The sequence below is a fragment of the Penicillium taxi genome, assembly GCF_028828555.1.
Source record: "Penicillium taxi strain IBT 34144 chromosome Unknown utg000004l_segment0_segment0, whole genome shotgun sequence".
NCBI lineage: Eukaryota > Fungi > Ascomycota > Eurotiomycetes > Eurotiales > Aspergillaceae > Penicillium > Penicillium taxi.
The window spans coordinates 2,310,125-2,333,926 of NW_026643206.1; the positions used below are offsets into that span (position 1 = coordinate 2,310,125).

At 48.0% G+C, this 23,802-nt stretch overlaps 10 protein-coding genes across 10 annotated transcripts; 5 read left to right on the forward strand and 5 right to left on the reverse strand.

Annotated features, from left to right (window-relative positions):
- Positions 1-877: 877 nt before the first annotated feature.
- Positions 878-4,037, forward strand: N7495_005769 (phosphatidylethanolamine N-methyltransferase; the record flags this gene model as incomplete). The annotated part of the gene is made up of 3 exons (XM_057208420.1): positions 878-1,028; positions 1,182-3,771; positions 3,836-4,037. The coding sequence occupies 3 exons, from the start codon at positions 878-880 to the stop codon at positions 4,035-4,037; spliced, it is 2,943 nt and encodes a 980-aa protein (XP_057062194.1).
- A 1,232-nt stretch (positions 4,038-5,269) lies between these two features.
- Positions 5,270-6,234, forward strand: N7495_005770 (3' exoribonuclease family protein; the record flags this gene model as incomplete). Its single annotated transcript, XM_057208421.1, has 2 exons — positions 5,270-5,405; positions 5,459-6,234. The coding sequence occupies 2 exons, from the start codon at positions 5,270-5,272 to the stop codon at positions 6,232-6,234; spliced, it is 912 nt and encodes a 303-aa protein (XP_057062195.1).
- A 1,263-nt stretch (positions 6,235-7,497) lies between these two features.
- On the forward strand, positions 7,498-8,900 carry N7495_005771 (pepsin-like aspartic protease; the record flags this gene model as incomplete). Its single annotated transcript, XM_057208422.1, has 3 exons — positions 7,498-7,895; positions 7,956-8,719; positions 8,773-8,900. The coding sequence occupies 3 exons, from the start codon at positions 7,498-7,500 to the stop codon at positions 8,898-8,900; spliced, it is 1,290 nt and encodes a 429-aa protein (XP_057062196.1).
- Positions 8,901-9,219: 319 nt separating this feature from the next.
- On the reverse strand, positions 9,220-10,544 carry N7495_005772 (putative cofactor for methionyl- and glutamyl-tRNA synthetases; the record flags this gene model as incomplete). Its single annotated transcript, XM_057208423.1, has 2 exons — positions 9,220-9,444; positions 9,465-10,544. The coding sequence occupies 2 exons, from the start codon at positions 10,542-10,544 to the stop codon at positions 9,220-9,222; spliced, it is 1,305 nt and encodes a 434-aa protein (XP_057062197.1).
- Positions 10,545-11,352: 808 nt separating this feature from the next.
- Positions 11,353-12,548, reverse strand: N7495_005773 (putative C2H2 finger domain protein; the record flags this gene model as incomplete). The annotated part of the gene is made up of 3 exons (XM_057208424.1): positions 11,353-11,880; positions 11,938-12,314; positions 12,380-12,548. 3 exons carry the CDS (start codon positions 12,546-12,548, stop codon positions 11,353-11,355), a joined length of 1,074 nt encoding a protein of 357 aa, XP_057062198.1.
- A 1,096-nt stretch (positions 12,549-13,644) lies between these two features.
- N7495_005774 (uncharacterized protein) lies at positions 13,645-16,230 on the reverse strand (the record flags this gene model as incomplete). The annotated part of the gene is made up of 1 exon (XM_057208425.1): positions 13,645-16,230. One exon carries the CDS (start codon positions 16,228-16,230, stop codon positions 13,645-13,647), a length of 2,586 nt encoding a protein of 861 aa, XP_057062199.1.
- A 3,879-nt stretch (positions 16,231-20,109) lies between these two features.
- Positions 20,110-20,316, reverse strand: N7495_005775 (uncharacterized protein; the record flags this gene model as incomplete). Its single annotated transcript, XM_057208426.1, has 2 exons — positions 20,110-20,229; positions 20,251-20,316. 2 exons carry the CDS (start codon positions 20,314-20,316, stop codon positions 20,110-20,112), a joined length of 186 nt encoding a protein of 61 aa, XP_057062200.1.
- Positions 20,317-20,727: 411 nt separating this feature from the next.
- On the forward strand, positions 20,728-21,101 carry N7495_005776 (uncharacterized protein; the record flags this gene model as incomplete). The annotated part of the gene is made up of 2 exons (XM_057208427.1): positions 20,728-20,750; positions 20,792-21,101. 2 exons carry the CDS (start codon positions 20,728-20,730, stop codon positions 21,099-21,101), a joined length of 333 nt encoding a protein of 110 aa, XP_057062201.1.
- Positions 21,102-21,698: 597 nt separating this feature from the next.
- Positions 21,699-22,601, forward strand: N7495_005777 (uncharacterized protein; the record flags this gene model as incomplete). Its single annotated transcript, XM_057208428.1, has 1 exon — positions 21,699-22,601. The coding sequence occupies one exon, from the start codon at positions 21,699-21,701 to the stop codon at positions 22,599-22,601; it is 903 nt and encodes a 300-aa protein (XP_057062202.1).
- A 317-nt stretch (positions 22,602-22,918) lies between these two features.
- Positions 22,919-23,227, reverse strand: N7495_005778 (uncharacterized protein; the record flags this gene model as incomplete). Its single annotated transcript, XM_057208429.1, has 1 exon — positions 22,919-23,227. One exon carries the CDS (start codon positions 23,225-23,227, stop codon positions 22,919-22,921), a length of 309 nt encoding a protein of 102 aa, XP_057062203.1.
- Between the last annotated feature and the right edge of the window lie 575 nt (positions 23,228-23,802).

The following is a 23,802-nucleotide window of genomic DNA, read 5'->3' on the forward strand; positions in this document are numbered from 1 at the left end:
CAAAGCCAGCGTGAGACAAGAATATCGTGGCAAGGTCCCGCAGCTCTTTGAGGTCGAGCATAAACTGTTCGGCCGGGGTTTGGCCCGGCAAGACAAAGGCTGCTCCAAACAGCTTCTCGCGGGTGAAGAAGGTCAGAGGTTGCCGGATGGGAGGAATGGGAAAACATAGCGTTTTCCTGCGGGATCCTTAACGATTATGGAGGTGTCAGGATCCTTTTTCTTATATCTTGACGAGGGTCTAGAGGGAGAATTAGTTACTAGGAAGTCGAAGCGAAAGTTAGTAGCTATGTGTCTAACCCAACTGGGATAAGACCCTGCATCGTGAGGCCACAACGAAGTCGCTGTCAAGCATGAAATCAGCGAACCTAGTTATTTCCGAGCATTCTAATCTATTCACTTCTTATCTTAGTTCACTTCCTGGTTTGTTTCATCGAAACCTAGGATCTAAAGATCTTGAAGCTCAGATGGACAGAGAACCTAGTCTTCTACAACACTCTATGATTGGTTATGCCGGAGAAACTTTACTTGTAGAAACGGAGACATGATTAGGGCCATCAAAAAGTAGTACCAGTTCTTTCCTCTTCTGCTTGGTTCGGGACCCGCAGACGCTAAATAGTTAAGATTTCATTAGCGAACACTACGATCGCGGTCAATTCCGGTCCTCGCTCTTTTCTTTTTCTTTTCTCTTTCTTATAATTCTAGTTTGTTTACTAGAATTGTTAATAATCGACCCTTTGAGGCTTTGAATTGAAACTTACATTCTTATAGATAAAGTGGATGCAAACAGAACAACATCGGAATCTTGGCGACTGTCACATGCTGCTCCTCCTCACTTAATGCCCCTCTCTTCGTCAACTTGTCCTTATTCAACACCATTATGGATCAGGGTATTTCAACAACCCAGCCTCATAGCTTACGTGAGAGAGTTGTCCACCCTGAGTCAATTGGGGGTCGTGATACTCTGACTGAGAGCAGTGATGACGTTTATAAAGACAAGAAGACCTTTGGTCGCACACCCGATGGAACAAGTAGGTCCCTTTTCCCTGAACCCGAATAGTTAACTTGCCGGTTTGCGATCATAATGCATGTAATCTTCCTATCTGTCATTTGACTTTTCTCTCCTTTTGACTTGAAGTACCTTTGTGGTCTCGGGTTGACTCCGCTAACTAGGTATTTGGTAGTGTTCACCGTACCTCAGACCCATGATATGGTATCCCAGCTCTTATTCCCCTCTGAGCCTAAAAACTTCGGTGATGTTATAGTTTTGGCTCTGTTGGCAGCGCATATCCTGTTGCTCTATGCTCTTCCTGCCTGCGCCAAAGTGCCGGTCTGCGGTTTCGTCTACCTGGTGTGGCGCGCGGCTTATAATGGAGGAATTGGATGGCTGCTACACAAACAGTCGCACCACAAAACACTCATTCGATGGGCCAAAAAAACTAGTATCTTTGTGAACCCGTCCACTGGGAAAAACCCGCATCCTGCTTTGTACAACTGGATCAAGAGGGAGCTAGAGATCAAGATCCCTCGCGATTACTCATTTGAGACTGCTCCAATCGAATTTAACACATGGCTTGTCTTTAGGCGTCTTGTGGATTTGATCCTGATGTGTGACTTCACGTCTTACTGCCTTTTTGCAATAGCTTGTGCGCACCAGCCCACCGATGAGACTTTGATCATGACCATCCTCCGATGGACTGCTGGTATTGTGTTGGTCATGTTCAACCTTTGGGTCAAACTAGACGCCCACCGAGTAGTCAAGGACTACGCCTGGTATTGGGGCGACTTTTTTTATATCGTTGAGCAGAAGCTGACCTTTGATGGCGTCTTTGAAATGGCGCCGCACCCAATGTACTCGGTCGGCTACGCAGGCTACTACGGAATATCCCTCATGGCCGCCAGCTATAAAGTCTTATTTATCTCCATCATTGCCCATGCAGCTCAATTCGCCTTCCTTGCGTTTGTCGAAAACCCTCACATTGACAAGATCTACAACCCGCCTCCTCCCCGAAAGCGACCATCTGTGGATTTCGACTTAGACAACCCATCAGCGCCATCTCCCTCCGATGAATCTTCACCCAATGCACCAACATCCAATGCGACTACCTCATACTCGGCTAAGCCTCCCCCGTCGGTCCACAACATGCTCGGGTTACACAACTTGGATCTTTTTAGAATTACAGACTCGTCGATCATTCTCATTCAACTGCTTGTATTTGGAGTCACTGCTTTGAGCCCATCGACTCCATTGTACCAGGTTCTGTTCGTCGCCAATGCCGTTGTATGGCGTTTGTGGTTTTCTGTAGGCATTGGGTACTTGCTCAACAAGCAGTCTAACAACAAATCCTGGACCCGCCACTTCCTCAAGTTTGGTGAGAGTCCTTACGAGGCGTGGAACCAGTGGAAGGGCACGTACCACCAGAGTATGATCATGTGCTACGCCAGCTTCATTGCTGCTGTGTGGAAAATGTATACGTTGCCAACCGACTGGGGTTATGGTTTGGTGTTGTTCCGACACGTTCTGGGAGCTGGCCTTATCGGTCTGCAAATCTGGACCTCTGTCAGTATATACGAGTCCCTTGGCGAATTTGGCTGGTTCTACGGTGATTTCTTCTTTGACGAGTCAGCCAAATTGACATATAGCGGTATATATCGTTTCCTCAACAACCCTGAACGTATTCTGGGTCTTGCGGGTGTTTGGGGTGCTGTTCTCTTCACAAGCAGTAGAGCAATCACTTTCATTGCTCTGCTGAGCCACATCGGGAGCCTTGGTTTTATTCAATTTGTGGAGCGCCCGCACATGCAGAAGCTGTACGGCCGTAAACTGCGCCAGGATGGGGGTGTGGTCAAGAACTTAAAAAGGTCTCTACCCCCATCACTCAAGCAGCTGCATGGTAGTGTCGATAAGATTTTCGATGATTCTTTTGAGTTCATCGAGGAGATCATCGAAAACGCCCGTCCGAAACTTGCCGCCGGAGTCAACACGTTCGTCAAAGACACTACCGCTCTCTTCCAGAACTACCCTGCCCGCGTCACCATCTCTCGTATTGATGCGGAACTGGCTGGCTTTGATCTTAGCGACTATTCGTTTTCTGTGGAGGGCGATGGTGTCAAGTTCCAGCAGGAAGAGGAATGTGAGCAGTTTATGGGTCGCGAGGGTGCAAACGCCCGCATGCCCTTGGATCGCCGCGGTGGCCTGAAGAACTTGACCTTTGAATACGGCTCCCCAATCAAGGTCAAGTGGACAGCTCCGCTCAACCACAGCAAAAAGGACTGGATCGGTCTCTACCGCGTCATGGACAATACTTCCCGAGATGTCACTCATGTCTCGTCACAGGGCCGCTGGATCGCCACCAATGAAGGTTCTTACGACAATCTGACCTGTGAAAAGGGCATCATTTCCAGTGATATCATCATCAAATCCTCTGGGCCTGACGGTCGGGAGCTTGCGTCCGGCGAGATCGTTTTCTCTGGAGACAAGCTCTTCTGGACACAGGGCGTGTTCGAGCTGCGCTACCACCACAACGGAATGCACAACGTCATGGCTATCTCACGGCCATTCGAGATTCGTATCACCCACTTTGACGAAGGAGATGTCCTTGAGAATGATGGTGTTGTTTCGACTTCTGTTGAAAATGCCTTATTGCCCGTTGTCCGCAGATGTTTTGACCATGATCCTGAAATTGCCCCTGCGACTGTGGAGGAACAGTTTGGCAGTCTAGTTGAACGCGATGGAAAATTCGCCAAACGTGTTGTCTTTGCAGTTCATCAGATGTGATTATCCCAATCTTCGTGACTCAACTCAATATTTACCTTGATTTACTAACATTATGCGCAGGTTTGGTGTTGAATTGGCTCCTGAGGTCGTCAAAGCCGATGGCAACGTCAAGAATCTTTCCTGGCGGATTTTCAACGCAAAGAAAGTTCTGGTTAGTGATCCTCTCAGTTCTGTTGACTCTCTTTCTGACCGTGTCTTCAATCAGGCTCCCTACAGCATGTCCCGGTCAAATGGCAGAAACACGCCCGTTGAAGGAAAATGAACGCGAATAGGAAAGTGCCATCATAGTCTTTCTTACCCAGACTAACCCTTTGGGTTACCGTATGTGGTTATACTTTTCGATACCTACTTAGGTTTGGTACGCACATATGTCTTACGAAAAAAACATTTGTTTCTTCAAGAATTCAATCTAGGATATTCAAGTTCATTGATTCAAGCTACCACTAATGGATTTAGTATTCTAATCGAGACTGAAGCCTATAAACTGCAAATATCGTTAGCATCAATTGCATAAATAATCAATGCGTGATAGAAGGCAGAAGAATATTCCTCATACAAATAAATGTGCAAGGAAACTAAATCAGGCAAGCCGGTTTAATTCATCCCATCCCTGTTAACCCCTCGAACCAAAACTGGCGCCCAAGACGGACGGTCAGCTCAGCCCAAGAAAATTAACACGAGCCAGAGAAACCACTATGCGAAGCCAGCGACACCAGAAGCCAATATGAGCCTATAATATTGGTGCTCCACAACCTTCCTCCTTTTCACCTGGCACAAGGCACGACACACGGGTTTCCCCGAGGGCATGAAAAGTCAAGTGTGGGAGTCAAGAAGATAGATCGACAACTGGTATAATGTCACTGGCTAAGCAGAGTAATTAATCCGAAGGCGGTTCTCAAAAGAGTCATTGAATGGATTGACTAGGTGTCATCATAAAGGGATGGTGAATATGAAGAAACAGTTGCATGTTCTTACCTAGTAAAGAACAGTCTCACCGAGAGTGAGAGGTTGGAAAGGGAGGTGACTAGAGTTCTTCGAATTGTCAGTACAAGAGTCAGAAAAAGCAACGATGTATCAAGACAATAGAATGTATAATGGTAGTATCAGGAGTTTTTGGTAAGGTATTTTGTTATCTTCAATATTTTTGCAGAAGCAGAACTGAAAAATTTTCTCATCACGAAAAAGAAGGCACGATTGTGGGAAAATTGTTGCAAGGATACTCACAGTTTAGATTAGTTTTAGAGAGGAGAGTTAAGGTGAAAATAAGAGAAAAATAAAACTCCATAAGCAATCTTCATCATAAAAAGTTGCTTGTTGGCCAAATGGTAAATTTGAGAAGTGTGGAAGAAGGAGAAAAGAAAAGAGCCGAGAGACGAGCTTTTTCTGTAGCTTAAATGCCCCACTTTTCTAGACAAACACTGCAAACTCTTCATAAGATTTCCGTTTCTGGCTCTTCAACTCTGTGTGCTTCATCAATCTCCAAATCACCTAACAATGAATGATCGACGACGGATCAATGGGCCACCTGGTGGTACCAGGCCTCCAGTATATGCCTCCCTTCTTGAATCCGGCACAGGCGCTGTAGAGCGAGCCCATCGCCAGCGTCAGCCAGTCGATCTACGGAAAATCTGTATGCACGATGCGAAATAATTATGTGAACCAAGCTAAAGGTTGAACCTCTAGTCCTGAGGACCGGCCTAATCCCTTCTGCATCAGGATCCTCATATCTTGAATTCGAACCTTCCTCCTCCCTCGCCCTCGCTCGCTCACACCCCAAATCTCTGATCCAACCCTCCTCAGCGCTGAAAATGACATGCACAGTTCACGGCCCAAAGCCACTGCCCCGGTCTGCGGCATTTTCGCCGAACCTGGTCTTGACAACAATTGTCAAGTACGCGCCTTTTGCTGCGCGCAAGCGCAAAGGTTATCTTCGTGATGTTACCGAGCGAGATCTCGGTGTTCACCTCGAGACAGCTCTTCGCGGCGCAATCATTGCCGATCGATGGCCAAAGAGCGGTATCGATGTCACTATCACTATCCTTGAAGCTGAGGATGATCGTTGGTGGGGAGATGCGCCTGATGCGCACGATGCTTCATGGGGCATGATGAATGTTCTTGCGGCATGTATCTCCGCCGCATCAGCTGCTATAGCCGATGCCCGCATCGACTGCTTGGACTTGGTTGCTGGAGGTGTTGCTGCTTTTGTCTGTGGCGACCCGCTGTCAACCGTTCCTAACCCGAGCTTGGTTCTTGATCCTGATCCGGCGGAACATCGCTCTATCATGTCTGCTTGTGTTCTGGCGTACATGCCTGCTAGAGATGAAATTACCGAGATTTGGCTCAAGGGAGATAGTTCTGACCATGATGCTTTGATTGATGGAGCTGTTGAGGCTGCTCGAGGTGCTCATACTGTTCTATCTGCGGCTGTTAAAGAGTCTTTGATGAAGACACTTGCTTAGATACGAAGCACTTCAACTGCAAAATTTTAATGAAGATATGAATTTTGAATCTAAATGGGAACGTTCTGACCGTCTAGTCACCAGTCAAGTATTCTAACCTGGATCCATCTCTTTTTTCTGTGTGGTTTTCGCGTGGATTACTGTAGATCTCACTCAACTTCTTCAGATGAAGATGAGGATCACGGTTGATGGCAGAGATGACTTTCCGCTTCTTCCGGAGTACATAATTTTCAGATCAAACATAGGATGCATACGACTCTGTCGGCCTAAAATGCACACGCCATGCTGGATTGGGTTGAAGATCTGCATGTTGGGCGGCTATGTCCGAATACAAATTAAAGGGTGAAACTACGGGATCAATGTAGTTCGTCCTCTAGGATGAACTATCCAGCTGGATAATAAATTAAGAGAACAAATTGCCCAGGCAATCTAGACTCTCATTTCCAGTGTACAACATGGGTTAAATAACAAGATTCTATATAATGCGCCAAGGCAAATAGTAGTTAGACAGGTCAAAATGAGGCATCTGCTCATTTGAGTTCCCCACCAGTTTCAAGGGGATCATGAACTCTCTATAATTGGCCAAATGATGCTTCATAACCGCCCTTCGTTAGTTTCAGATAACTTAGAAACGGCCATAGACCATCACTGGATCCTCAGTGGTTCCCGGATGTCAAATCTCGCCCAATACAATCACAGAATCTCCTCCATGAAAACTCGAACGTTCTCCTGGGACGTATAACCGACCCTCCACTCCAGCTCCACTCGAAGCCGTGTGATGGGTCTCAGATGGATAATGTCGAGCTTGCAGAGATTCAGCTTCGTTGATAGGTTGTATTCTTCCAAGGCTGGGAAAAGACGAAGAATTGGAAACGAGGTCTTACGTATACCCGCTTTTAGCCCTACTTCTTATAGTTGATATACTTCCGGATGGATGTTTTGTAGATACTTTTCAATTCTATTGTCCTTCCTTTGTCTTATTGCCCGATTGTACCATTCCTTGTCAATATTAATTTCTCGTTCCTTCTACTATATCCTTTGAATATTTCCTTGCCTACTGTCTAGTAGTACTTTTGGTTTTTGTCAACAACTTCAAGTCTGGTACTGTTGTATTCCTTTGCATCGCCACCACTCACCTTCATTTTCGATTCAAATACATTCATTACTTCCAACGCCCCGGTGGCTTTCCAGATCTCCATTGCTGGGCTTCCAATTCATCGTGATCAGACTTAAAACAGCATCACCGACAGCCGGACTGTCAAGATGAAATCCCTGATTTCGACCATTCTATTCCTTTTATTGAGCATCAACGTTCTTGCTATACCACTCTCCGCTCGGCCTATCTCCAATGACAGATCCTTCAAGGTCAAAAGAGTGAAGCGCAGCGATTATGTCCGCCACGGCCCAACAGCCCTCCGCAAAGCATACCGCAAATTCGGGATTTCACACACGGATTTCAGCGATAATGAGTTGATCGATTTCGAGCCCTTTACCACTCAGAACTTGGCTGAAACTGTCTCTCACGAAGCGAGTTCTGAGGATTCAGAGCTAACTGGGGCTGTGAGCGCAACTTCGGTTCAGGGTGATACCGAGTTCGTTTCACCTGTTATTATAGGTGGTCAGCGCATCACAATGGACTTCGACACGGGCTCAGCAGACCTGTAAGTTGTCTAGTCATGAGCTACATGGATCATAATATCAGGGACTAACTTGAAATTCAGATGGGTGATGAGCAGTCAACTCCCCTCATCCTCGACAAAAAACCACCAACTCTACAATCCTGCCAACTCAACTACTTACACCGAGATAAACGGTACTTTCGAAATCTCCTACGGAGACTCATCCTACGCCTCGGGCTCTCTAGCAAGAGATACTGTCTCAGTCGGCGGCGTAGTAGTCAAAGACCAAGTCTTCGGTCTAGCAAAAGACATCGCAGGCTCCTTCGTCGTAGACACATCCTCCAACGGCCTAGTCGGACTAGCCTTCACCTCTCTAAACAGCTTCAAACCAGGTCCTGAAAAGACCTTCTTCGACAACATTGCTCCAAACCTCGACGAACCAGTCTTCACAGCTAAACTGCTCAGTGACGGTGCGGGAGAGTATGAGTTTGGCAAGATTGACTCGAGCAAGTATACCGGTTCACTGGTTAACGTCAGTGTCGACGCGTCGGATGGATTCTGGCAGTTCGAGGCGGCTCAGTATGCTGTTGGGAGCGAGACAACTATGCATGATATCACTGATACGCCAAATGCCATTGCCGATACGGGTACTACTCTCATGCTGCTTAGTCCGTCGGTTGTTGGGGCTTACTACAAGGAAGTGACTGGTGCTGTTTATTCCAACAGTATCAGTGCCTACATGTTTCCTTGCAGCTCTGAGCTGCCGAATTTGTCTATGGCTGTTGGTGGGGAATTCAAGGCTGTTATCCCCGGTGATTACATGAACTATTCTGAGATTGGGACCAATACGACCACGGGTGAAACTCGTAAGTTCTCACCCTCTTTTCTTTTCGATGTTGTTGAGCTAACAGGTTGATAGTGTGCTATGGCGGTATTCAGTCAAATTTGGGCTCTGACTTGCAGGTCTTTGGTGATATCTTCTTGAAGGCCTTCTTTGTGGTCTTTGATCAACGGGGTCCATCCCTGGGTTTTGCTACTCACACATGATCAGCCTTTCAGGCTTGAATTGAGCAGCGAAGCTTTATGTGCTTAGATCGCTTTGATATCGGCTAATATACTTCCCAAGGTTGGACCTTGGGAGTTCTCATGGAGCTACCTAGATAATCCCTATAGACCTGATACCATGCATATTTTAGGTCAAAAAAATTATAGATCTCATATAACCTCATTCACATTACAAGAATTATAGACAGTAGAACAAATTGATAAAAATGCTGCTAATTGATTTTCGTCTTCTCGTGGGTATGCACTCTGAGTGATATTTTATATTTTTATATTCTGTATTTGAACAGCAAGAGTCCACCTATTACCGCACGGTAGCATCCTTCAGGCTCTTGACGGTGCAGACAGCACCGGATGCGATAACCAGCTTACCAGTGGCAGGCTTTCCCTCCTGGTCCTTTACGAGAGGGACAGCGCTGCTATCGAAGACAACCTCGAGGTTCTCATTGGTGGTGAAACCGGGCTGGAATGCCTCCCAGACCTTCTTCTTGGGGTTGAGCTGCTTCTCGGGTACACCCTCGGACCAGCCCTGGAAGAACACGCGCTCACCGGCAGGGGCGTCGACAGGGGGTTGACAAGCTCGACGGGGCCACCGTGAGCATCGGCGCCCTCTTCGACGCGTGGGGATGCAGCCAGGACCATGGCGGCGGACTTGATGCCGCGCATGGTAACGGGCTTCAGGTTGCAGACAACAACGATCTTGCGACCCTGCATCTCCTCCAGAGGCACCAGGCCGTTCAAACCAGAGCACACTGTTCGCACAGTCTTGCCGGTCTCCTCATCCACAGATGTATTGTCAGATCCGGCGACATCACCACAGTCAATGGTAGAAACGAAGAGGGAGTCGGCGTTGGGGTGGTTGATAGCGCGCAGGATGTGGCCGACACGCAGATCGATGAGGGATGGGGAGGGAGGGGTAGTAGGAGCGGGAGCAGGCTTGGGAGCCTTCTCCTTCTTGGGTTTCTTTTCTTTCTTTTCGGTCTTGTGACCGGTAGCAGCAGCATCGGCGGCCGGTGCATCAGCCTTGGCAGCCTTCTCAGGCTTACCCTGACCAACGACAAGGGGTTTCTCAGCACCAGCCTCGGCCAGGGCCTTCTCGCGCTTCTTGCGCTCCTTCTCCTCCTTGGGGTCAACGGGCTTGGGCACAAACTTGACGTCGGTCACATCGATGACAACCTTCTCTTCCTCGGGGATCTGCAGGGCGAAGAGGGGCGAGTTCTGCACAAAGTCGACATGGCGTACGATGTGGTGGTAACCCTTCTCTCCTGTGCGTTCCTCGGAGGTCCACTTCTCAACGATGGGAGCGACGAGAGCGTACACAGCAATATCGGCAACGGAGGGCTTCGCACCGAGTAGGGTGGTGTGACTGGCGAGGTGGGTATTCAACTGGACCAGGATTTTCTCTAGAACGGTCTTGTCATCATTGGTGAGGGCAGCCTTCAAGCCAGAGACGGCATTCAGCCACTGCTTAATGTCGACATGCTCAGTCTCACCAAAGTTCACGTCGGGGAAAATCTTCGACGAGGCAAGCTGGTAATCAGGCTCGGTGGCATTGGGAGAAATCACAGTTGGGTATGAGCGGTAAAGCAGAGAGAGTAGAGAAGAATCAGGTGCTGCTGTGGCTGCCATGGTGAATGCGCGTGGAAGAGATGCAGAAAAAGAAAATGGAGGAGGGGCACGGAAATGTGTCAAAGGTTGGACCTGCGGGGTCTTACTTAGAGTCCGCAACAGGCGCGTACACCTGAAGATAGTCGTCTTGAATATGATCCCAGGACAATGGGATCTACTAGATTGGATTATTATGGAATAGAAATTAACGAAGTCACGACTTCCTATGCTGTTTTATAGAATACAGATTTGGCTAATTTTTCTTGCGGATGCCGATGACTCAGCTTAGTACATCAGAGTAACTTAGTTAACGGAGTCCACGGGTATAAACTAGACAGTTATTAGTGCGGTGCGAGAGGTACTGAGACAAAAAGCACGGCGGAAGACTATATCTTGCGATGGAAGTCAATTTACTATATATGCTCACGGACTAAGCGTAGAATGTTACGCAATTGAAACAACATGAAGCTGCTTTACAACAAGGAATCTCGTAACAATGATATCTCGGTTTCATAATGTAGGAAGGTCTTTCATGTAATGGGGATTAACCACAAAAGGTATAACTTACTTTACTACATAGTAATTTACAGATCCGCACATTGCTTTGGAGATATAATGGTAAGTATTTACGATCAAATTGTATAACAGGCATTTTTAGTAATTTTTGGAATACTTAAAAAAAATTTGAAGATGAAAACTTACGAAGGGGTTCATAGGGTATCGTGACCCCGGCCATACTCACCAAAAACAATCGAGATGGGCTGCTACGTGAGAATCAGGGCCAGGGAAAAAAAAAAGAGCAAGCCGAAAAAATGGCGACGTAGGCGACTTAGCTAGAGTTTGCGAAGCGGGGAAGCTGGGCCATCAACTCTTCAGGGCTGATATCATTCGATGAAAAGACCAGTCGGATGGCCTTAGCCTTCTTGGCTGGTTTATCGGAGGTAACAGTCGCCTTCTCGTTCATGGTCGGGAGGCTTGGGGCCACAGTTGTGGTGGCAGGGATAGCGACTGGAACTGAGGGAAGGGCCGCTTGGCTCACATTTGGAGGGCTGGCAAAGTTCGGACGCTGTGGCAGACCGACCGGCAGTGGGAGAGGTGAAGGCTTGGTAGCTTCAATAGTGTGTGGGACGGGATAGGCTGGCACTCCATAGCTGTGAGGCGAATAAGTGTATCCGCTGGGGTGTATCTGAGGAGCGGACATCGGATATCCACCCATGGGTGGAAATGCCTGATAAGTGGAGTTCACAACTGGTGCGAAATGATGGCCGGTGGGAGGTACGGTGGGAGGTGCGGTGGGTGCTGCGTACTCGAAATTGAAAGGCTGAACGATCCCCGGCGTGGGAGGAGCCTGCGGGGACTAAATACGGTTAACTATTAGCTTGCGACATGGTCCAGGGAAAACTCTGTGACCTACAGATTCACTGGGTGTGGTGACTTGTGCAACCTCGCCAACGGGAGTTGCGTCTCCGGTGCTCGCAGTACTTCCAGCGGCGGCCTCTTCGGCACGCTTTGCACGGTGCGCCGCAAGGCGCATCTTCATGTCCGATATACTTTCAAGCTTCGGGCGTTTATTAGATTGGCCACCAGGTTTGGAGGAGGGGAAGTTTCCCGTACGCTGGGCCTCGGCTGCGTTGAAGCGCGCAATAATGGCGTCTTGGTGCTCCTTGAGCACCTCTGGAGGCATTCCCTCCATACCAAAAATCTCGACGTCAATCCCCGCGCGGTGAGGCAGAGCGTCTTCAATTTTTTCAAGTTGGGATTTGTGAACTTGGAGCATGTGGACAGCCAATCCTGCGAAGATATGTTAGTGTCACGGTCGGATGGATAGTCAAGTATTAATGGATTTCGAAACCTACCACCGGCGGTGTTTAGACGGCGGTTACAGCTGTCGCACTTAAAGTGCTTAGCCTTTTGATGACCGGTCAAAATCTTCATGTCATCGAAATCGCGTTCGCAGTAGTAGCAAAAAGGACGTTCCAAAAGTTCTTGGAGGGTAGGCCCGGTGTTACGTTTCTTTTTGGTCATTGTGGCGACGTTGCAAATTATACCAATTGAAAAGTTTTCCAAAAGAAGGGGGAGTTGCGTGTGGGAAAGAAGAAGGGAAGAAGAGGAAATTCAAGGTGCGAGATTAGGTCCTCTGGAACTAGGACGAGAGTCACATGATGTTAGGTAAGCAGAACCACGGCCACGTGATTTGAGATGACTATAAACCTTACGTCATTCATATTGTATATGTTATCAAAGTGCTCAATATTGTTGACTTGATTTTTATACAAAAACAAATACACTGTTAAATGTACAGATTCACTATATACACTAACTACCATGCATGTCCCTTGCTGATTCCCAGCTCTCCCCCATGAAAATGGACAATAATTCAAAAGAGACCAGTTAGGTCCCATGATCCTTCATAGACCCCTCTCACCTCCCCGCCTCTACCATCTCCTCCCTCGATCACGAAGGATAAATGATATGATGATGGAATTAGAGGGGAGATCCCATTAGTTGAAGCGGGACCGGTCAATTAGTGACCGGGGGTGTACGGCATAACTTGTAAAAGCACGTACTGTGGCATGGGTTTCCCGATTTGTTGAGTTGGGAAACCGGAGGTGATGCTGCATATGGAGGGGTCAATGCCAATGTCGATGAATATGAGTGTACTCCCCTCCGAATCCGCTCCGCTATCCTCCACCATACTCCCCTATCCTCCCTGATCGCAGGTAATAAAGATGATGGGAAGGAGGTCCCAGAAGAATGTGGCTTATAGGGGAGGAGAAGTTGCAGATAGGCAACAACTAGAAGCGGCTGGGCGTAAGGATTCGAATTCAGAGGGGAGAATCGTAAGTTCCCACCCACCCACATCCCTGTTCCTCCCACCATCCCCTCTCCCCGATTGTTGGTCGAAATGGTCGGGGGAAGAGGTCGCTGGATAATAAATCGTGTGGAGGAGTTTGCCCGAGTTTACTGGGTTTGTTCCCACCACCCATATACCTGCCCCCATATTCCTGCTCCTCTCCTCCCCGATCGTTTTGAAATGATTGAGGGAGGAGGTTGCTTGGGGGAAGAAGAGTTTTTGTGGAGGATGATCAGGTTAGATGGTGTTGGGTGGCTGACAGGGCTCTCATCCGCCTCCCCGCTCCGCCCCGAACCGATAGCGGTTCTGGGGCGGAGGGTTACCTTGTTGTTGGTGCAGCGGGTTCTGCTCGTGTGAGGCGGCTCCCCCGTTCATGGGGGGAGGAATATGATAGGGCACGTATGGGAATGGGGCATATTGAGGGGGCATGGGTTGCCCGAGTTGAGCAACCTGATGGTGGGGAGGAGGAACGTAGGGGATCGACTGAGGGTGGTACCCGCCCATCATCATGGGCGGGTACTGGTGATGCCCCATGGACAAAGGCCCTGCACCGGGGAGAGGCATCATTGGTGCCTTTGGCGCCAAGTTTCCCCCGGTAGGCATCAAGAGCGATGATGGACGCTGACCGTGCCCAGAAATGGGCATGTCATCGCCGGCCCCATCCATCTGACGATCGCTCTCAATCTGTGCCTTGGACCTTTTGGGATTCCGCGTCCGTTTGTCGGAACGGAAGCGGGCCCAATGGTCCAGCATGGCCTTTGTCCGTTTCGGGTTCTTGGATTTGAGAATCTTCAATCGATCCGCCTCCTGCTTGGCCTCCTCCTTTGCCTCCTCGCTCAACTCCTTCTTGACCACCTGCTTGGTCTGGGTCTCCACCGAGGGAACAGGAGTTTGCTCAGGCACGGACACAGTGGTTCCTGCCGATGAAGCTCGCGAATCGGTGCGAGCTTCATCGACAACATGAGCGATTGCACCGCCACGTCGACCGCGGCCGCGGAAATTGCTGGTGGTGGTTTGAGGCTCGATTGAGCCATGAGCTCCACCACGGGAAGAAGCAGCTCCCCGAGCACCTCGTGAGCCTCGCCCACCACGGCTGCCCCGACCCCGGCCCCGACGGCCACGAATTGCGGTTGCAATTGCAGGCACTTCGGCGGGCTGGTGGACTTCTGGCGCCTTCCTGCCACCGCGACCACGACGGCGCTTGGGAGGGGGTGCAGTTTCCTCCTCTTCCGCCTCGGTCTTTTCCTCCGCGTTCTCGTCCTCTTGGCCGGAGTCGACCATTTCAACATCGGCCTTGGGGGGGTTCGAAGACCGGGTCATGACTTTGGCGGTCGCAGTCAAATTCATCGACCCGGCTTTACGTTTGCGGGTAATCTTCTTCTCAAGAGGCTCCTCTCGCTCCACGAAGAGTTTTGGAACCGCGGCCTCCCCTCTCCGCACAACCGGTTTCCAACCATCGGGATTTCGGTCTCCGATTGCGTCCTTGGCCAACATCTTTCTTCCCTGCGCTGGGGTTGGGACAAACCCTCCCTGCTCAAAGGGGTCTTGCTGGTGCCAGTTCAAGGCTTCCACATCCTTGGTAGGGTAGTATTTGTGCTTATATCCATAAAGAAGAGACTCTTTTTTGTCTTCGAAATCTCGCTGATCCTCCGGAACGCGTGCAAGCGGGTGCCCAGTGTGTTTTTTCTTTCCCTTGGCCGGCACGTTCTCTTTCAAGCGCTTTTCCTCGCGTGTCACTGGGGCTCGCACGTGTCGATGGGCCTTCAAGTAAAGCTCATCCAGAGCCATATACTCGTCTTGCCATGTCTGCATAGCGAAATAAACATTCTCGGTGGCAGCATAAAGTTCCTGCTGTGTGAGAAGTTCTGGCTTTTTAAGCATCTCCAACAGGTCTTCCAGTCGATTGATAGGCAGAAAATTGCATTTTTCCACAGTGGTCGCGAGGTAAGGGTCAGGGCGTTCTATAACTTTCGGCCCATTAGGTCTTGCCTCAGTGCTTGCAAAAGCGTGCTGCCAGGTGGTATCGGCAGCGGCTCGAAGTTGTTCATACGAAGGACTGAACTTATCCATGTCGTGAACATTCCAAATGGCAGGAAGACGCGTCTCCATCTCTGGGCCTTGCCACTTTTCCACACGTTTGCGGTACTCGTCTGGACGACCAGACTTTGGATTGCCAAGCCAATCTCCTTTGTCGAATTGTGCTTCATGCTCTTCAGGGGTGGTCCGGCGGTATTGATGACCATAACCTATGCCGTTTTTGCGAGTCTTAGAGGGTCTATCCTCGGGTTGTTCCTGCTCTGCACGATTTTCGGTTTCGATCTGCTCTTCGGGTTCGTCCTGCTCGTCTTGCTGATCATGCTCTCCGACCTCGTCATTCTCGTCCTGCTCTTCATGCGTTTGTTCAATGGGTTCGGTGTCGTTAGGGCTGTCAAAGCCACCCCAATGATGTGATTGGGCGTCCTTCATCTGAGAGTCTTCCATATCAGATTCCTCTATATCAGATTCCTCTATATCAACATCATCGTCGTTGACACCATCATATCCGTTCCAATGGGGTGAATGTTGCCATTGTTCGGTAGTTAGAGACTCAGGATGATCTGAGGTAGCATGAGCATGCAAAAGATCCTTCTCGGTAACGCTGCTGTGCTTAGGGATCTCAACCAGCTTGCTGCAATAGTCACACTTGATGCGACGGGGCAAGGGTTCTGGAGATTGAGATATTTGAGTTGAAGTTGACTGCGGTCGAAACGGCTCTGAGAATTGACGGTGCATCGGGGAGTCTCGGTCCTGGCTATCGCCCACATCGGACGACTGGTTGTCGGCCTCCATATAGGACACCTGAAAGCGACCCATTGTAGGTGTTTGAGAAGGCAACAAATATCAACTTCCTATTATCTGGAAGGAAAGGTGCCGAGAATCAGAATCAGAAAAGTTGGCTCTGTGGAGTTTGAGTAAGGGAATAACAGCTGATTGAATCTCCTATTCTTGAGAAAGCTCGCTGTGATGTGAAACAAACACCAGAAATATTGATGTTGTTGAGACTGGATTCAATTTCCTATGATCTGGAAAGTTCTCTGTGAGATGAGATCAACACCAGAAATACTGATGTTGTGGTGAGATACAGCTGATTTAATTCCTGTCTGGAAGGTCGCTGTGGATTAAAACAGACACCAGAAATTTTGATGCTGCGAAGGTGAAGTAAGAGACAGCTGATTCAATTTCCTATGGTCTGGAAAGTTTGCTGCGAGATGAACAGACTGTAAGAGTTTTGATGCTAGGAAGTCGGAAAACGAAAGTCATCAACAGCAAATTCACAATTGTCTGGAAAATGAGCTACCAATAGCAGACACCGGAATGGTGCTGTTAATGGAGCAGTTGGTGTTGATGGGTTGTAGTCTATAGATGGAAATTAGTCTCGCTTGCAGTGCCAAGACTCCTTTAGTAGCAGAGGAATGGAACACCCCCAACAGGAGAACGAGAGATAGAGGGGGCGAGAACAACGATCAGAAATCCAAACAGTTGCACATCACAGTAATGGGAAATTAAACGTGAGATGAAAATGATAACAGAAAAAAAGAAGCAGAACACGGTCGCGGCAAATTGTGTGGATCAGGATCTGACCCGGAAGTGTAGCCAGAGTACAGGGAAAAAAGGGAAGAAAAACGTGAAAACAGACGCGATGTTAGCTTACCATGTAACTTGGAATCTCAGAGCTGAGTGACTGAAAATGTCTTTATCAGACAGTTTACGAACAACTTGAGAATGGGAATTCTTTTGGCGCAAAGCTGGAAAGCAAGATGCCAGGGATGTAGTAGATTGAAGAGATCTCACTCCGGGGACCCGGGAAGGGAATCAAAGTTAAGAAAGGCGAAGTAAAGGGTGGAAAATCCGAATTGTGGGAAATTGTAGAAGAGAGAAATGAATGAGAGGAGGAAAAGGAAAGGATGGGGGTAATAAGGTAGAGGAAGAAAAGAGATTGAGAGGTGGTTTAGTTTGTAGTGACCACTTCCAGCTTGGAACTTCCAGATCTCCACTTTTCTCTTTTCATCCAATAATATCACCCCCATCTACTAGTCACATAAAACATAGACGTCAGGAACTCGACGTAGTCCTGGATAGGTTATTTAACTGGAAGTAAACTCGAGTGAAATTGAAGTGAACTCGAAGTATTTCTCGTTTCCGATATTATCACTTCCCACTTGTAAAGCCAGGTGACTATCCGTCTCCTGAGACGCGACGCAAAAACATAAAAAACTCAGATTTCCCACCACCACTATGACCCCCAAATAATTAATTGTCTAATCTCGACTTTCAATTCACTCCATATGGACTATGGTTCAATTTCACTCTAGGCTAAGTGCTTAGTGATCAAATACGACGCCTGGAAGGCTATATCATTACCGCAAGGGGGAGGAGTATGGGGTCTGGTACCTGGATATAAAATACTTCACGAGAAACTGTCATTCTGTCAGAATACCTCAAGGAAATTACAAAATGCCAGATACACGTCTCAATTGATGCCAGTGAGAGTCATTGTCTTTGTTTACTCCCATTGATTCTCCTTTTGGCCCGGGTCGTCGCGTGTCTCAAGCCACGCACAGACCGTGCATATAGGATTCACATTTCTCCGATCTATTCCATCATATTGGTCCTTCGATGGACATGAAAAGCATTTTCACTGGCTACCACTGAATTTCGTTTTTTGTTCCTGGGTAGAAGGAATTCCGCCCTATCAATATTCAACTGCCTTCCAATGTTGTCGTCACAGTATATGTACGCTATAAATTTGGAAATTTGCTACATACCTAAGTATTCATTTCGAAATCAACATTCGAGACACCTGTTCCTCGAGGCTCAACCCCGTAAAATCTCGGATATACTAGACTGCTATAGATTTACTCCTACTAAACCACTTAATAGAGCTTGTGCCTAGGTATATTATGCCCAGTCCCGAGGTCCACTCAGCCCAATTCACCGTCTTCCCTGTTCTTCTCTCCCGCATACAATGCCACCAAGAACCGACTAACACAGTTATAAACCGTGATCACCGCTATGATCTCCACCACCTCCTTATCATCGAAGCACTCCCGCAACTCCCTAAAAACCTCGTCTGGCACTGCTGGCTACTGCATCAGTATATCTCACAGCAGCCTACTGATCCTTGTCTAAGGCCTTTTTAGAACCCTCAGCATCGAATGTTGCCTCGGCATCCCCGACCACCTTGAGCGACTCTTCACTCAATCCTCCCTGCAGCAGTAACGGGGAGGGGAGTGTTGCTCCCATTCAAATAACGCGCCATTGACAAGCAGCTCGGCATATCGCAAGCTCCCGAACAACCGTCGACAGACTTGTTCTGTTGCGAATAGCTCCTATAAATGAGTTCCATCCGTCTGCGGCAGGGAATGAGTGTAGGAGTGCAAGATCGAGTGGGAGGAGAGGATTGGGAGCTCGACGCGCTTGAACTCTGGCTAGGATTGTAGCTTCATCGTGTGTCGATGTTGGTGGGGGGTCTGGTACATATAAAAGACGTATGTTGGTGTTATTCAGAAATTGGAATTGGACTTCGGGTAACTATAATCGACCACCTGCATTAGTGGATGGTATAACTCCATGCGGGTATCTGGTGTCGGACCTCGGATTAGCACTTGTAGAGCTTAATGTAAACCTTGGAATCTGCCGGTTCCAGTCTGGGCAGGAAATATGTATGACAATTGACATACTATGTTCCAGCGCTAATTTCTTGGTGGTTCCAACAAAGGTTGGTGCAGGAACAAGGTACCATTTATGCTTACTGTCCTCGCCGTTGCTTTATGGCCGCGGGCCGCTTGGGCCCGCAGCGGAAAGGGTCCGATAAAACTATATGCCACGCAGATCTACCACCTGATACTCTATTCGAATGTTCTTTCCTAAGGCAATCAAAAAGACGAGACAAGACGAGATGGACTTGAAAAAAAAAATTAGTCAATAAAATAAGGTTAAGATCTGATCCTCATCATACCTGAGTACTTAGGCACACATATGGGGGTTAATTGAATATATATTCAGATAAGGTTACTTACCTAAGTGAGCTCAGGTGACCGCGTTAACTACACAGCCATTCCGTATTAGGATTACACACATATACATTCATTCTATATACTGCCTTTCCATTCGCCCAATCGATTCCGCCTTACTAGTCAGTAATACGACCACTTGACAAAATGATATTGTCACGGGATTATTATCAACATAGGTCACATGATCACATAACAGTATGTGTCGATCGCACTACGTTTGATCGGAGATTCACACGGTGCACTATATACTATATGAAGAGGGAATGGTTCTGTCACAGGATTATTATAAACACAGGTCACATGATCACATAACAGTATAAGTACGATCTGCCAACGGATCCCACCTGATTCTCTCAAGAATCAGTCTTGACAATACCGCACTCTACTATCCGCTTTATCTTTTCGTATCATCTCAAGTAAACTATAACAAATTCTAGTAGAGTATTTGTTACAGGTGATTAGTGATCGGCCGTCTATTTCCCTAGAGAAGGCCGCACCTTTGAATATGATCTCTATGCGCGTGGTAGTGGGGGAAGCGTGGATTTCTTCGCTTTATGGATTTGCTTCTTTTTTGATTCACCTCTTCCGCTGCTCTTTTTCCTTCTTTTTGATTCACCTCTTCCCCTGATTTTATAGCACAATATCGTCAAATAAGGAATAACTTCTCTTGCGTCCACTACTCCTGGAGTAGCTTCGCGTCGTCGGCTTCCAACGCTGCGACGAGTTCGGATTTGCGCGCAAAGAGGAAGTAAGGAATTTTCCTCTTCTTCATCTTTGCCCGTAGTGTCGCAACTGTCTAGCTTTATAATATTCGAACGGTGCTTCTCTGGTCATAGCTGCTCTGCGCCGGGTGGGAGTGGAGATCACTGGATATCTCCTCCATGGTAGCGGATTAGCGTCGAAGCACAGTGGATTGTTCCGACTAGAAGCGACTTCCCCAGTATTCGACGTGCAAGAGTTTCAGGAGACCTTAGATCGACTTATGCGCTTTTTGATACCATAGGCCAAAGACGTCGTTCGCCTTCATTTGTCTGTTGATTCCCTGTAAGAGCAACTTAAGACGGCTCAGGATATCATTCAGGATCTCTGGAGAAATCGGGAAAGCGAATTGGACTCTATCAAGCGAAAGCGCAAGGGCAAGGCTGCGGTCACTAATTTGAACGATTCTGAGTACGAACTCGCGGATGTCTGTGCCCTAGTCGTGGCCGTGCTCACCGGCGTTTCTGCTCTAGTCGTGACTCCCAATAAGTCCGACAGGCGAACGTTGAACCGGACCGTATTACAACCGTCCCTGATGCTAAGCACAACTGCGCTAAAGTAGTTACCGCCGGCAATTTTGTCTCTGCTAAGACTGACAGTTCTGTTGCACCTGCTTCCAAGACTCTTGATGCTGACTTAGAGACTGATGAGGATGGTAGTGATGAGGCCGATGAGACTGACGATGAGGCATTATTCGATGATTTTGCGGGCGCGGATACGTCCGATCCGATCATTAGTAGGGATATTTCAGGCCAAAATCCATCCGGTCGAACTACCTGCTTATCCAACTTGCTACCTTCTATGCAGCGTGGTTATGGTTCAGGTGCGATTCCATGCCGTCTCTGTGATCTCCCAATGGCGTACAGCGCATCCATAGTCACCGGACGGCATCGACTCCTGGTCAGTTAGGGTACATGCGTCATTTTCGCTCCAGCTAGCCGTTGGGCATCCATCTCGGCGTTAAATGCTGTTTGCGACCGCCGTGCTTGCGATGATGGGATGGACGACTTTTGTGGTCCGTCAGTAAACATCGCGGATCCCTGATTGGCGGATATAAGAGGGGCGAATAAGCCCACTAAACCAAAATTGAATGGAACTAGACTATAATAGGCTAGCGTAAATCTGGGGTTATAAAGTGGATCCTAATTTTATATGGCACCTACCTTTGAAGTACTATCTATCGCTCCTGCTGCATCTGTATTTCAAAAATAGTAACATCATTTCGCTCCATCCTTTGAAGGTAAGATTCTCATATATTCCGCATCCCACTACATCCATTCAAAATGGCAGATAACTCAGCTTCTCCAGGGCGTTTACGTCTCCGAGTCAGACTTTCCAAACTTTCACTGCGCCTCAAGCCCTCGTCCCATATCAAACCTCACTTGTACCGTTTATCCCCCATCGAGGATTCCACCCAAATGACCGATGTCAAAAGATCCGAGAAGAGTGAAGAGTAGGTTTCTCCTTCTTTACGCTGCACGCTGCTAACTCGTTACTTTTAGGCCTATGCCTCACACCATCACTCTTCACCCAAGAGTAGTACTCCGAAATGTCGCAGATGCTCTGAATTGCCGACATGAAGAACTTTCGGTGACTCTCCCGGTCCACTCTACTTTGGTGTCAGCTTTAAGAGCTGCCGAGTCGGCCATCACCGACATTGATGAGGATATTGCAATCATGCCACGAGGTATACGGGGTCCAAAGCTCCGGGAGCTAGCCATCTCAATTCAATCATGGGGTAAGAGCTCTACAGAACAGCGATCAGACGGACGAGAGATTAGGAGCTCCATGACACTCCCCGATGTGAACATACCTTTTGAGAGAAGGGAAGAAATCCGCGAAAAGATTCGCGCAATGGCTATCAAAGCCAGAGATGAAGAGTTCCGAGAGCCATATGTGACTCTTCGCGCAGAAACCATGGATTCATATATCCCCATAATCCGCGCCAACATAACTCTTCGTGCTATAGAGAGCGGTGAAGATGATCTGATCGAGAGTTGGGTCAGCAAGGAAATGATCTTTGATACTGGAGCTCACCGTACCATAATCAGCGAAGAGGTGCTGTCTCCGATATTTCTAGAATACCTCAAGGATCCTATCCATGAAGAGTATCGGAGAGATCAGACCGAAGCAGGGAACGGCATGACTGTACAGCTGGACGCAGAGATCCAGTTTAGCAACTGCATTCTGCCTATCTCGACGATAGTGCAGATCGTTCCTAAATCCAAAATACCCAATCGTTTTGTCGGAATATTGCTAGGCCAAGTGGGGGCCATTGACCGTTTGGGCCTGAGCATGAAACCTCGACAGATTCTGGAGGCGAAGGGAGAGCAGGTTCCCGCAAATGTCTGGGGAGATATCATGATCGACGAGTACGCAGACCTGTTTGGAGATCTACATGTTCTTTGAGATAGTGTTTGCTTGCTTTTGCTTTGTTGCTTGCGCCAACATCTGCTCATTACAAATATATTTTTGCTTTCAAAACGTCTGAGATAATCAAGTATCTACCTGTAGAACATCCATCTGAAGCGTATGCATCTGCAGGTCATTGGCACATATGCAGATGTTAGACTTAGAGCTCTATGTACGCAATATGTGATGATTTGACCATTCTTGCCATTCTAAAGAGTATAAATCTGAGGTCAGATGACCTGTAACTTGAACCTTGGCGATCAACCAGTGATGAGAAAAATGAGGCCTTAGAATGAACCCTACAGACACATCATTCAGGCCACAGCTCGGTCGCTAATTATGCCACTTGTGATACCTGGGTAGTCGTCGACTATTCGGGTTACCCTTCGTTTCAAACTCGCATCATTAAGTGGCTCCGCCACAAGTCCTAGCATAGCAGTCACTGTAACAATTGAATCCTCCATTCCAAGTGTATTAAAGAGCTCCTGTCCATGAATAGTCCCCGCTCTCCTGGTCGCATAGACAGGTGCGCCACCACTGGCTGTTCTGCGTGTCGCTGGAAAGCTTACTAGCGAGATGCCAAGCACCGTTGGTGTCTGGATATTGACCTCTGACGTCAGCATCGTACTCCTCCTATTGAGACTCTGTACCGTAAAAATCTATCCCGTAGTACACGCCTGTAATGCCATCTTCTAAGTTCGTGCCATCTCCTCCGCAGACTATCTTACCGTCGGTATAGATATTACTGCTACCATTACTAAATCCTTCATAGTTTCCACTATCGCGCTTATAGGACCTCTTGGGGCCATCAGAAAGTAGTTCATTAAATTATTAAACGGCAATATGGGGCCGAATGCCCCTTTAGGTATAGGCTGAGCGTGGACTAAGTGCTCAATAGATGCCTCCAGTCACCGAGTGCTCAGTGAGCGCTCATTAGTCATCACTGATATGTCACGTGATAACCATGAGCAGCTCAGTGAGCCTGAGCCCAGACTGAAGTTTACTCACTGAGCCTGACCCTGAGCGCCATCATAAAAGCGGCGGCACCCCGAAATAGGAAATCCCCAACTGGCATGGAAAAAACAGTACGTAAAGCTACCTAGGTAGTGGGAAGTCCTTCCATGGTTGTACAGAGTACCTGCGGAAGTATTGTTACAAACCCGAACTTTGGGAAAGAGTCAGTGGCCCATATAGAAAC